The 13,484-nt window shown below is 37.5% G+C and overlaps 3 protein-coding genes across 4 annotated transcripts; 2 read left to right on the top strand and 1 right to left on the bottom strand.

The window, feature by feature from the left end:
- The first annotated feature begins 1,961 nt into the window (after positions 1 to 1,961).
- Positions 1,962 to 5,341, top strand: LOC120261880. 2 transcript variants are annotated; one of them, XR_005536654.1, is made up of 2 exons: positions 1,962 to 3,449; positions 5,156 to 5,341. XR_005536654.1 is itself a non-coding variant. In XM_039269888.1 (1 exon), exon 1 carries the CDS (start codon positions 2,107 to 2,109, stop codon positions 3,271 to 3,273), a length of 1,167 nt encoding a protein of 388 aa, XP_039125822.1. In that variant the 5' UTR covers positions 1,962 to 2,106; the 3' UTR covers positions 3,274 to 3,712. The 2 variants fall into 2 exon arrangements, 1 of the variants encoding a protein (XP_039125822.1); XM_039269888.1 differs by lacking the exon at positions 5,156 to 5,341 and having other exon boundaries at positions 1,962 to 3,712.
- A 783-nt stretch (positions 5,342 to 6,124) lies between these two features.
- Positions 6,125 to 10,553, top strand: LOC120261257. The gene is made up of 4 exons (XM_039269071.1): positions 6,125 to 6,562; positions 6,938 to 8,432; positions 9,102 to 9,349; positions 9,427 to 10,553. The coding sequence occupies exons 1-4, from the start codon at positions 6,184 to 6,186 to the stop codon at positions 10,218 to 10,220; spliced, it is 2,916 nt and encodes a 971-aa protein (XP_039125005.1). The 5' UTR covers positions 6,125 to 6,183; the 3' UTR covers positions 10,221 to 10,553.
- A 38-nt stretch (positions 10,554 to 10,591) lies between these two features.
- On the bottom strand, positions 10,592 to 13,091 carry LOC120261258. Its single transcript, XM_039269072.1, has 8 exons — positions 12,605 to 13,091; positions 12,414 to 12,512; positions 12,162 to 12,321; positions 11,605 to 11,766; positions 11,370 to 11,504; positions 11,078 to 11,160; positions 10,860 to 10,953; positions 10,592 to 10,774 (listed from the first exon to the last, which is right to left on the bottom strand). Exons 1-8 carry the CDS (start codon positions 12,895 to 12,897, stop codon positions 10,685 to 10,687), a joined length of 1,116 nt encoding a protein of 371 aa, XP_039125006.1. The 5' UTR covers positions 12,898 to 13,091; the 3' UTR covers positions 10,592 to 10,684.
- Between the last annotated feature and the right edge of the window lie 393 nt (positions 13,092 to 13,484).

Genomic DNA, 13,484 nt, shown 5'->3' with positions numbered 1-13,484 from the left:
GTAAAATGTGTTAATTCTGTGAATGGTTCTCTGAGAATCCTTTTTGTGTGGATTTTAGGTGGCATGTGAAAGTATACTTTATTAAAGTTCAATTTGCTTTTGGAGCAACCTGTTTGGTTCTGCTTGTATGGCTTTGGGACAAATAATTCAATCTAAATCTAGTATAGATCTGCGCATGGTGCATCCATATAAAATTTGTTTCTCTGTGACAAATGAATTCAATATTTGTCAGAAGATTACTTTTGTTTGCCGAATTATGCAATTGCTTGTCCGGAACATGATTATGCCTGTATGAAAGTTTTGAATCCATTTCAAACATTCTGTATATCTGTCCCTTAATATAAAATCATTTTGTGTATTGTGTTCTCATACACAACTGAGCATCCGTTATAGAAGTTGTCTCTCTGTGCAGATAATTAATTCAGTAATTGTCTGAAGTTAACTTGCCATCTCAAAATGTATGCAGGTACCCTGTCTTTATCTGGAAGATATATACATGTACATATATAAATATATATATATATATATAATGTTAAACTGTTCTTTATTTAATAATTATCTTTTATTCATTATCTTAATGAGTGAAATATCTACTTTGCAATTGTTTCAGTTCTTATGTCTTTTTCTTTAGTCTTTTCCACAAGTTATCTATCTTGTGATCTAGTCAGCAGTTTGAATTTTCAGCCAAATTGAAGGATCAATTTCAAAGCCCTCATTTAAATAATGGTGATTATTATGTTATTGGCTTAACTTCAAAGCACTCATTTATTGATTTTTTATTATTATTATTATTTGTTTTCATTTGGTCTTTGCTGTGTTTTTTATCAACATCTTTTGTAATGGCCCCCATCTTGATCAACTCTAAACTTGCTTTTCTGGTTGTCTCTTCTTTAGCCTTTTCAGAATCTTTTAATTAGCCATGTGACCATTTCTTTATTGCATCCGTCCTATTGAGTCACTTGCCCCCCATTTTAGTATTCTAATTATTTTGAACACATGATGTGAATATCAACTTTATATTATCCCTTTACATGTTTCCACTTTTGCTTCTCATGAGAAGGAAATAAATTTTATAGTTTTTTTTATATGTACAGGACTAGTCTAGGAACTTAAAATTTTAGTTTTTATTATAATGGAACTCATGATTATTTTAAGAAACGGAGGTGTTGTTGAGTTTTCGAGTGTATTCTGCATCTGTATTTATCTATGATTTAAATTTTAAATAACGATAGTGTTAAAAGTAAATGTTATTATAATTATTAAACATGTCTATTTATTACTTCTAAGTTTTCAATGCTGAGCACTGGCTTGGCAGTGGAATGTGTATGCCCATATTGACCATGTCAGTGTGACAAATACCTTTGATTTGGCTACAATTCATTAAAGTAGTTGAAAAACATTACTATAATATAATTGCACATTAACAAAGTCAGCTTTTCTAATGAATATGTTAGCCTGGTGGGTAGGGGGAAAAACAAAATCCCATTTTAATGGGTGTTCATGTTTCTCATTATATAGACCATTTTTCCATATTTCTGGAAGCTTTATTGAATTAATTGATCCAACCAAGTTGATTCAATCATGTAGTCATAAAACCTGGTCAAGTCTTATTTAAAAATTAAAAAAAAAAAAAGAAAAGACAAAAAAGAAAAGAAAAGAAATTCTAAGTTCTAACTTTGTTTCCATTAGTTGACATTTTCTAGCATGAAACATTAGAAGGTCAAACACTCTCCTTTCATATTAGTCTTCTGATTTTTGTCATTCTTCAAACTTAGAATTTTTTTTTTTCATTTATTCTTTATATATATATATATATAGTAAAAAAAAAAATTATAATAACTTCAAACTTACAACAGTTGACAGTTTATAGTTCTGAACCTCTGGTGAGCCAAAAGTAATGTTATTTTGCATTCATTCGTTTACACCCCTGAAAAACTTTATAATTTTTTTATTTACATAGTTTTTCATTTTCTCTCCGCTTTAAAGCTCTCTCCTTTTTAGGGCAGTTGGAATTCGCTCCTCTCCTTCTCCGATTCCCAAGTTCCATGGTTTCTGGTTGAATTGCGGGGTGGAAATCTAGGGTTTGGGATTGACAAAGCGGGGAAAATGCCGGCGACGGACTTCCAGGGATCATCGTCACCGTCGTTGTTCGGAAGGTCGATCATGAACCTCAGGCGAGACCAGGTCCACTCGATGGACAACCACCATGAGCCGGAATCCAGCCAGGAGCACGCGCTCGAGGCGTTCCAGCGCTTAGTTGCTGATCTCTTCCAAGACCTTGCCGGCGGGGAGGAGCTGCTGTCACTTCCATGGGTGTGCAAGCTTCTGGAAGCCTTCTTGCTATGCCAAGAAGAGTTCCGGGTGGTTTTCTTCAGCAATCGAGCCATCGTCGGCCGTGCTCCCGTCGACCGCCTCGCCACCGACTTCTTTGACCGTAGTGTCAAGGCCCTTGATGTCTGCAACGCGATCCGCGATGGGATCGAGCAGGTGAGGCAGTGGCATAAGCACCTCGACATCGTCACCCTCGCGTTTGACCCTACCCAGAAGACCATCGGTGAGGGCCAGGTTCGCCGTGCCAAGAAAGCCCTCGTGGATCTCGCCATCGGGATGCTTGATGAAAAGGACACTGCTTCTTCGCTTGCTCAACGCAATCGCTCCTTCAGCCGTAGCCATGGCGCGAACAAAGACCACCGCCGTGCTGAATGCCACTTCCGCTCACTCTCTTGGTGCGTGTCTCGCTCCTGGTCTGCGTCGCGGCAGCTCCAGGCTATTGGGAACAACCTGTCCGCGCCTCGCGGGCACGATGTTGTGGCGACGAATGGGCTCGCCGTCCCTGTGTACACGATGAACTCGGTGCTTCTCTTTGTGATGTGGGCACTCGTGGCGGCGATCCCCTGCCAGGACCGTGGCCTCCAGACGCATTTTAGCATTCCAAGAACCTTCCCATGGGCAGCTCCTATACTTTTACTCCATGAGAGGATTTTAGAGGAGTCCAAGAAGAGGGAGAGGCGTAATTCCTATGGACTTCTGACGGAGATTCATCAGATGGAGAAGCATGTGAGGAGATTGTCGGAGTTAACAGAGAACATCCAGTTTCCTCTCGCTGAAGAGAAGGAGACAGATGTTAGGAACGCGGTGCGGGAGTTGTCTCTTGTGAGGGAGGCCATGAAGGGGCAGCTAGACTTGCTGGAGGACCAGGTTCGGCAGGTGTTCCATCGGATTGTACGCGGCCGAACAGATGGGCTGGATTGTCTCTCACACTACCCGGTGTAGTTTGTGTAGCTTGACTTTGTCTGAGATGTCGTAAAAATGGCAGTTTTGCCGAAATGTAGAATCAGTATAGTTGCGTTTCGATTTTGTGGGATGAACATTGTTGCAAGGGAAGGCAAGGAAGGATGAGGAGAACAAGCTGGTAATAAATTCTCCTTCCTGCAAATAAGGCTAAGAAGGTAATTATTTTTAATATCGTTTGTGATACATTCTGTATAAAAGTTTGGGATTGAACGTTCTATTGTTTCTTTTGCTGTGTTCCATTTTTTCTCTGTGCATCATTTTGTTCATTATTGTAGCCATTGTGTCATCCCAAGTTGTTGTCTTTGATGCTGCTTGTGTTAGGAATTACCATGTTGAATTCTTTTTGTATTGATTGCACATTTGTGAATATGTGGAATTTTTTGTGGATTCAATTGTAAGAGGATAAGTACACAGTTTATTCCAGTGGAGTGTTTTCTTTTGGTGGCTATAAATGAGTATCGTGTTATTGAAATCATGAGAAATGGGTTGGATGAGAAATCGAAAATGATATATACTGCATTATCACATCAGATGCAAATTTGGAGGCTCATTGAGTGCAGGTGAGAAGCGATTGGGTATTTTAACACATGAAGATTTAGAGGGATTTCATTTCTATGTTTATGCTTAGAGGTCTTTATGGATCATTTTGTTATGTATTCGTTTTGTTTTACAGCATGGATTGGTGTGAATTTTTGGTGTAATTCTTATCTCTTTGGTGACTAGTAAGTTTTGAATGGCTTGGAAACCAGACAAGTCCCATATAAAATTGAAAAATATGATATGAACGTAAGAAATATGGGTTGGTTATTATGGCATGTATTTTGTCGCTGTTAGAGGGATTTCATTTGTTGATATGTTTCCTTGTTTGGAGGTTTTCCTGGATCTGGTTCTGATCCATTCCTTTTACCGCATCCCCCCTCATGGACTAATGTGGTTTTTTACGGTGTTCTTGTTTCTCTGGTGACTAGTAAATCTGAATGACTTGGAAACAAGACAAGTTTTGTTGTAATAAGAACCCGGAAAATGATATTCTTCAGTTGCAGTGTATTAATCAATTTGTTTAGATTATTTGCAAATTGGACGGTTGCAAGTTCTGAAACCAAAATGTAGAGTTTGTGCACATGGAAACGGAATTGATGTGTCTTTGGTGATATTTTATTATGGGTCTATTGGGATATGGACAATAGTTTAATGAAAAATATGCATGATGCCCTGCAACTAGAGCAGGATATATTCTTATTATGAGAAGGGGTGACTGACATTCATATCGGATGATTTTTCACAAATACTAGGTGCACTTCACACAGGCATTTTGATTGTACAAAAGCAAGGATTCCATATTATATACAAATTAAAAGTGTCTTCTAGGACAAACATATCAAATGGTACTCATGGAATGCTTCAAATGATATGACTGAAAGAGCTATGTGTTGATGCTAACCTGACAATTTTTTCTGATAAACAATGCATGACAGTATCTTGGAAAACTCTGAGTTGTTTATAAGATTATGCTTCCTTGTTTAGTTAAAGAAAGCTGAAGAATGGTTGTTTCTGTTCCTATCATGATTATTAAGAACTGTTGCATTTACCGTCTCTCTGATATCAAGCATTGTGTGTTACTCAAATTTTTACTGTGAACTTCTGCCTTAAGTCACGTGGAAACTCTCTTCTTTCTTGTTTCTTGAGTGAAATTGGTTCAGTAAAATTGCAATAATTCAAATCAAAAACTTCTTATTTGATGAATAGTTTTCCATTTCTTGCTGGCCTTCTCTGGCTTGCTGTTGGTATCTTTCATGAATGAATTGTTCTATTTCTTTGACTGATATTGCTAATAAGTTTCTCTTTGTGCTGTCCAATGTAGAAATGTTTCCTGGTCTTCATTCTCAAGCAAGCATTTGGAAGAATTCCAGATACAAGGCAGTCTTTTCTTTTCTTTCTTGCAATATTATTTTTTCCCTGATAAATAATACTGGTTTGGTAACTCTATTGAAAACCATTATCTTGATAATGAGGGCCATGTTTTTGGGCATGATTTTAAGGAGAAGGTTTAGTGTTACTCTATCATTTGTTGTTCTCTATTTCATTGTGCTTTAATGATCTTAGCTGGTTTTGGATGGCTTGAATTCATTAGTGGGTGTGGCCAGATGGGGTTCTCTTTAAAATGTTTCATTTTGTGGGTTTTTTATTATTTATTTTTTTACTATTTTGGCCGCCTTTAATGAATGAATTCTGGCATTGTTCTCCTCAATTTTTTTAATATATATATGTATATATATATATGAGTTTAAGTCATCCCATCCGAGATTTAATGAATGTTTAGATATTGTACAAATTCACTATTTATGATTATTATATATTATTATATGACATTGTTTGGACTGTTGAATACTGTTTATAAATGATTATCCATATTCAGAGGGTCAAAACAAACAAAGATTTCAATGAAATAAAATTCAAATTATATCTAAAACAAACAAAGGTTATTTATTGTTTTGAAAATAAAAAAAAAAAAAATTTACTCAATACTCACATCACTTGTTCAACATCAAAACATCATCTAGTCTTCTGTATTGTTGACTGCAATATCTATACTTAAATTTTACTAATTAAATCAAAAAAATAATTTATTAATTAATAAAAAAATAAATTAAAAAAAATAAAATAAAATTTTCATTCTAGTTCAAGTAACCAATTTTTCTCTTACAATCCTTTAGTGTGGGCTTTTACAAACGGCCCAAATGGCCCAATTCTAATCTAAACCACGGCCCATTAAGTTCCTCAACGAGGGTTTAGAGCTTCTCAATGTCTCTCACTGTGTCTTCTTGCTGGGTTTAAGCGCCCCATTCCAACACCGCCACCGCCGTCTCCTTTGCTTCGCCTCCGGCGATCATGCAAACCCTAGCTCTCCGAGCTCCTCTCACTCGTCTCCATTCACTCAGACCCAAGCTTCTCTTCTTCTACTCCACCTCAGCCGATGATCCCCCCCATCGCCGTCGCCCCGAGAGCTACCATTCGTCGTCAGTGAGAAGACAGCATGAGGAGGAGAGCAGGAGCGTTAGGGTTACGGTCTGGTGGGATTTTGAGAACTGCTCTATTCCCAATGGCGTCAATGTCTTCCGCGTTGCTCAACGAATTACCTCCGTGCTTCGCTCCAATGGAATCAAAGGGCCTGTGACTATAAATGCCTTTGGGGATGTTGCGCAGCTCTCACGCGCCACTCAAGAGGCCCTCACTTCCACCGGAGTTTGCCTCACGCATGTGCCTCATAGTTAGTCTCTTCTTCTTCGTTGTCTTTACGTTTGAATGATATCATGTGTTTGATTAAATGCTGAATTTATTCTTGTGTGCACTGATTAAAAGGTTGAATTTTAGCCATTCTTGATTTTCATTATCTTTTTGTTTCTTGGTTTTCTGAGTCAATTTGTGAAATTTTTCATCCTCTCTTGCTAAAATTTTGTGTGGCATTGCATTCTCGCAAACAAAAGCTGCTTTCTAGAGTTTTTTTTTTTTTTTAATTATTTGGATATGTAGTTAGGAAAGCTTCATTTGGGAAATTTGTTTTTGTAAATTTTATGATGTCATAGTGTTTTATGTTGTATGAATGGCTACAATCTGAAGTTTTTCATATGTTGTTCTGATGTAGGTGGAAAGAACAGCTCTGATAGATTTTTCATGGCGGATCTCATATATTGGGTTTCTCATAATCCGCCACCAATGCATTTCTTCTTAATATCTGGCGATAGAGACTTTGCAAACATTCTACATCGCTTGCGAATGAGCAACTATAATATTCTTCTTGCTAGTTCAGATTGTGCTTCAAGTGTCCTATGGAGTTCTGCAACAATTATGTGGCCATGGAATGGATTGGTTAGAGGAGAAGATGTTGTTGTCAAGCATTTTAACCATCCTCCTGATGGTTTTTATGGTTCTTGGTATGGTCACTATAAGGGTATTCTAGATGATCCCTTTGAAAATATGGATCAAACAACCATTTCACAACCTAAGGAATCTATGGAACAAATTGCAGATACAAAGCCACGTCCTATTCCTAAAGCACTAGTTAATGGTATTAGCAGGATACTGAACTTCTACCCGGAAGGAATAACCTTGTCTGAACTTCGAGCAGAGCTAATGAGAAACAATTTGAATATGGAGAAGGATTTCTTTGGTTATAAGAATTTTTCTCATCTTCTTTCTTCCCTCACAAACATTTTGCGGTTTAAACCTCATCCTTCTGGTGAGGGCCAGCCACTGGTAGTCAGCACCCGCAAAAAGCTAGTGGAACCAGTTGAAGCCACTCCAAAGCCGGTTATGGAAAAAATGGTCAGTAATGAGGATAAAGAGCGGACATCAACAAAGAGTATTAAACAGCCATCCCCTGCAACTGGACCTATTATTTCTCCATCTTCCAAATCCAAAGAGACTGATGTAGCTACTAGTGCAGCAAGCATTTCTACCAGAAAAGATGTAACCGATCGTCAGCCTGCATCAATTGATGCTGATGCTAATCTTAGAGAGACCAGTTCAGGCATTGTCGCAACTAATACTTTGAGTTCCCAGCAAAAACCTGATACTGCTGGAGAGGGTTTATTCAGAAAATTTTGGAGGGCTTTAACCGGTAATAAAGCAGTTCAGTCTAGTGAGGAATGTGCTGTTGTTTTGGATTCTGATAAGGAGGCATCTCCTAAAATGGAACCAAGCAAGCAGAGAGGTGGTTCGTCCAGAAAAGCTCATTCAGAAGACAAAAAGATTCATACAAAGAATGGCCCTTCCCATTCAGTAGTAAATTCTCAGTCTTCAAATATGAATAAATCACCTTCAACAGATAAACTCTCAAGGCAGCCTGAAAACTGCATAGATACACCTAATATTGATTCTAGCTATGTCAATGGGGTTGCTAGATGGTGGAAATTCTTGTTCCATGGCTCAGAGAGTCCAGATGATCGTTCAGTTTCCATTGATACGAGTGCAAAAGAAAATGATTCTGGTACTCCTGGAAAACTTGTTGAAGGATTGGCTCAAGCAAGCTGTCGGCTAGAAGCTCATGATATATTTTCCAAGTCTCACTTCTGGAATTCTCTTGAGCTATTTTTACATGATTCTAAGGGAACTGACCTTATATTAAAATCCAGAACAAGGTGAATACAGGTTTCATTTATTTATATATGCTTCACTTCATTTTTACTTGATTCATTTAAATGAGTTTCTGTTACTAGTATTTCTGTTTATTCCTTAAAGATAATTTGATATTGGAGGGAGATTAATAAAGCTAAGTGAACTTTGAAACACCTGAATGGACAAAGTAAATAAACTCTTCTTGACTTGTTTTCATTATTTGCTTTAAAGGAAGATTAGATTGGCTAAGATGTTCTTTTGTTACCTAAAAGTCCTGCAGCTCACACAGTTTGTTTTTTGTTGTGTTGACAGTTGACAGAGGAACACCATGTTCCTTTATTTATTTACTTTATTTTTTATTGCCTTTTTTTAAAGAGAAATATGGATAAACCTAGAATTAAATTCTCAATATCTCAAATTCTGTGTAGGGAGGGAAATGAAATACCATGTGAAGTGGCACTTTGTTTCCTCTCTAACTCAAACCTGTAAGAATTCGATCCCATAGTTTGTCCACATTAATTAAAAAAAAAAAGGAAAAGCGCTTAAATGCACACACACACACACACGCACAGGAACAGCATGAATGTACGATTGTGTTTTCTCGGTATTCCTCATCATTTATGTTTTCTAATGCCTTTTCAACCTTGTTGTTTTACCTTTGATCGATGCTTATCTTCTTTATGTTTTATCAGGGAAGAATTGGTTCATGGACTGCAAAATGAGAGCCCTTCATTTCTCAAAGGTCTCGAGGAAAACCACCTTCATTATTTGGTAGATTTATTAGTTTCAGAGAAAAAATGGGTAGAAGAATATAGTTTTCAGACTTTCCCGTTTAAACTTGTAATGCCTGCCAGAGATAGTGTTCCACCTAATTCTCAAAGTCCAAATGGCTTGAGTTCTCTCTTCACTAATGGACCATCACAGTCCAAACCTGAGAAAGGTAAGCCAAGATAATGACAGTAGGATGCTTGTCAATTATAATGAATGTATGCATGCTAAGTTTCATATTTTTAACAGGACATAATTTCGCAAAGAAGAAAACTCGAAGCAGAGAAGAAATACTTTGTGATTGCCACAAACTCTTGGTAGAGCTCTTGAAGGAAAATCCTGATGGCTTCAACATGTGCACCTTCAAACCAGCATTCATTCAGAAGTATGGCTACATACTAGACCATCAAATGCTGGGCTACCCAAAGCTTGCATCTTTATTAAACATAATGCCTGGGGTGAGGTTAGAATCCTCTTTTATTCTGCCGGCTGGAAAGTTTTGTTTGGATTCCGGCGGCAAGAAGTTGGCTGCGGATGAGACAATTTGTCAATCCCCAGAAGTTGACAGAGGGGAGACCATCAACCTAAACAGCAAAGGCCCGAGTAGTGGTGATGAATCAGCATGGGAAGAGTTAGGACCTGTAACTGAAACTGGTAATAAAGTTAGCTTCAGCGAAGCATCTCTTTCAGATGAGGATTTTACTGATTCTGAGGATGATGATGTCTCCCGGTTTACGGAATCTGAAAGCCAGCACAAAACAGGCGAGGAGGAATCTAGTGCTCTTTTGCAGGTTCTTGATTCATGGTATAGCAGCAAAGAAAGTGAGAAGGATCAAATGAAGACCGCTGATGGTCTTGTGGACTGTTCTGGAAACAATGCGCAGAATTCTTCTAATCAAAAAGCGTCAAATTTTTCAAAGCTCAAGACAAAGCACCACAGAACCTATTCCTTTGTTTCGGACTCAGTTGATGAGAAGGAAAAGTTGGTTGATAGCATATTGGAGAGTTTGAAGAAAGGTGGGCCGTCGAAGGTGCATAGTTGAGTAGAATCTTTTGTTTGGTAACTCAGATACTAAATATTTCAGACTCAAGTGATAGCGGCCACAACAGAAGTTAGGTCTCTGATAATATTTGAATAATTTTCATGAACCAAGAATACTACGCCATATCCTAGATTTGCTGCACATCAGCTGACAAGCCGGATCAAAAACCTAGATGGATTCCATGAAGTGGCAACAGACTCAGGTACTGATGTTTTGCTAATTTTCTGAATCACAGTTACCTTCATTTTCATGCATGATTTGAGATTTTAGCTGTTGAATTTTGTTTAGAAATGCTGATATTATTTGAAATGAAAAGCTCGGTATTCATATTCATCCATGAGTTATGCTCAATGATGTGAGAATGTGATTAGTGTATGAAAAACACTTGGATTAGATAAGCTGATAAGAATACATAGATACACAAGTCATTTCAAATGTGGTTAGTGTACAAAAACATAATTCATTTACAAGGAAGTTGGCGAGGTCCAAAGGTTGTACTCATCCATTCTTATTATGAATGAGCTTGACTTTAAGGTACCTCCTCCACCATATGCCTACATATCAAAGATCACAAACCATTGTTAAAAGTAACAACAAAGTTAGAAACTATGTTACCAAAATCAGAACACTATAACAAACCTTAGCAATCAGTGAAGTGTCAGTTGTGCTGCTTGTGGATCTTAAGCACATCTTCAAATTTCTTCGTTGCATAAATACAACTGCACCAATAGGCCTGACACAGTCCATGCGAAATATTTGTTATATATTTATATTGGATTCATTAACATCAACATTTCTAATGTATATATATATATATATATGATGCAGTAATTCATAGAAAAGATGGAAAATAGTACCTTAAACCAGCAGCTGCACTTCTTTTAGCAAGTTCAACACCAATTTCATGGCTTAAATTAGAGCTTCCATCTGCCCTAATTGCCTGCGCAACATGAACACAAACACAAACCAGTCAATAATCATTCAAGAAACATTAGTACCGATTGAAGCTATTAGAGTAGTTAATAGTGCGCCAACCGTTAATTGGCCAAATATAAATATGCACATGTAAGTCTAAGCTTTTGGGTTGAAACAGGTCAAGATGATATGTTTGGTTTATATTTAACAAAATGAGATAAAAAGGACATTTACCAAACATTCACCATACAATCCTCTTCCTAATCTGATCATAAAAGCTTTATCCAACAACTTCTTTGCAGCATCCTCTCGCGTGTTATTGTAAGCCTTTCCTTTAGCAATCAAATCGGTAGAATTTAACTCTAGAAGCTGTTAATCAAAGACGAGAACCATTCAAGCTCTAAAACAAGCACAAGCGCAAGCGCAAGCGCGCACACACAACAATAGAAACCATTAGATGAAAACAAACTTGTTCGAAAACATTAGGATTGATGATGGAGTTCAGCTTCGCTCGCATGCCTTTGATCCCAATACTAAATGCCTTGACATCAGGCAAATCCAGCCGGAGAAGATCCATGTTCTCAATGTACTTAACCACATCAGCAACACGGTCTCGTTCATTCTCCGCCATCTTCTCAAAACATATCAAATGAGATAATAAACTATTTAGAAACAAATCCAAATAACAAAGAGTATTTAACAACCATTCCCTGCACTGTAGTCACACAATTTTTTTTTTTATAATATAAAAATCACTTAATTTTTTTCTAGTTGCACCTATGGTCACAGTGACCTGTTTTAAAGCTGTTTCTGGCGAGTTTGCTGATGTAGCGCTGACATGGCGCCAGAAACAGTCTTAAAATAAGACATTATGGCCACAGGTATAACCGGAGAAAAGTTAAGTGGTTTTTGTATTATAAAAAAAAAATTATGTAACCACAGTGTTATAAAATGCAAACATTTGTGACCATGAATGAAATGAACCCGAAGAAATTCCCATAACAAAAATGCACATTATAAACAAACCAGTAAGGATTCATTCTGAGGAAGAGATTCAGAGAAATGATCATAAACAGCACAAGCACTGCTCTTCATAGTATCAATATGAAGCTCTAGATTGTTAGGACAGTGTCCTAATTGTGAAATCCTTGAAGCTGTGGATTTCCGGTGATCAAAAGCTACAACCCTGGAAAAACACTTAAAAAAAGAATGAATGCCTCATGATTGTTCTCTCTTTCTATCTGATGAGAAACAAAAAACTAGTTATAAAAATGAGACCTTTGAACTCTTTGAGCAAGCTCGACGGCGAAGTGACCGGGGCCGATGTGGTCGAGGAGATAACAAGTGTCAATGCATTGAGAATGGAAGTCTTGGATTCTTGCAGAATGTAAAAAGAAGAAGAAATAGTGGAGAGAATTAGAAAGAGGCATTTCGTCGAACAAGTGAGAGGCGTGGAGTTTGGGGATTACCTGAAGGGATCGATGGAGGAGAAGGGAAGGGCGAGGAAGGGGAGGTGGAGGCGGGAGTGGAAGAGGTGAGCGAATAGGGCGGAGAAGGCACCGGAGAAGGAGGGGTAGTTGTAGAGAGCTAGATGATGGGGTTGGGCGCCTCCGGCGGCGGTGGCGGATTGGATGTGGGAGTGAAGGGAGTCTAGTGCGGCGCGTGATCGGAAGGTACGATGGTGTAGTGGTGGTAGTGGTGAAGGTTGGGATTTGGAGGAGGAGTTGTTCCGGCGGAGGACGAAGGGGAAGGAGCGGTGCATCACCGGAGACGGACGTGGTTTTTCTGGTTTTGTTGGTTAGTTTACGTTGAAGTCCTTAAATTTTAGATTCTTTATGAATTACTCCTCCCTTTATTTATTTATTTATTTTTTGGGTGACCGTGACTCTAGTCTAGAGGGATTAATTTTTTTCATTGGATTTTAAATTTTGGCGATTTATAATTATTATATTTTTTGATAAATGGATCAGTTCAATTAAAAAAGTATATTGAATTTTAATCGAAATGGGGTAGGGTAGATAGGTAAAAAACTGAAGTTTTGTGGGTATATTTGTTACTTTATTGTTTATGGATGTATATAAGAGATTTTTCTTTTCGTTTTTTTTTCTTTTTGAAAAATATATAAACAATTCTCCCCAAAAAAAATGTTAAGAGGCAGAATTAAAATATTCAAAATTTAATAAATAATTTATCAAAATACAGATAATTGTAGCTTCCTAGTTTTTATACTCGTAATAAAATAACTGTATATGATTCTTAGAACTTTGTTTGCTGCTTTGACAAAATTAAGAACTAAGATTAATAATCTCCTTTATTTATGTGTGTGTGTGTAAGTAAAAACTGTAAAAA

The sequence above is a fragment of the Dioscorea cayenensis genome, chromosome 5 (assembly GCF_009730915.1).
Source record: "Dioscorea cayenensis subsp. rotundata cultivar TDr96_F1 chromosome 5, TDr96_F1_v2_PseudoChromosome.rev07_lg8_w22 25.fasta, whole genome shotgun sequence".
NCBI classification, from domain to species: domain Eukaryota; kingdom Viridiplantae; phylum Streptophyta; class Magnoliopsida; order Dioscoreales; family Dioscoreaceae; genus Dioscorea; species Dioscorea cayenensis.
The sequence above is the reverse complement of the archived record's forward strand: the minus strand, read 5'-3'. Positions and strand labels throughout refer to the sequence as shown.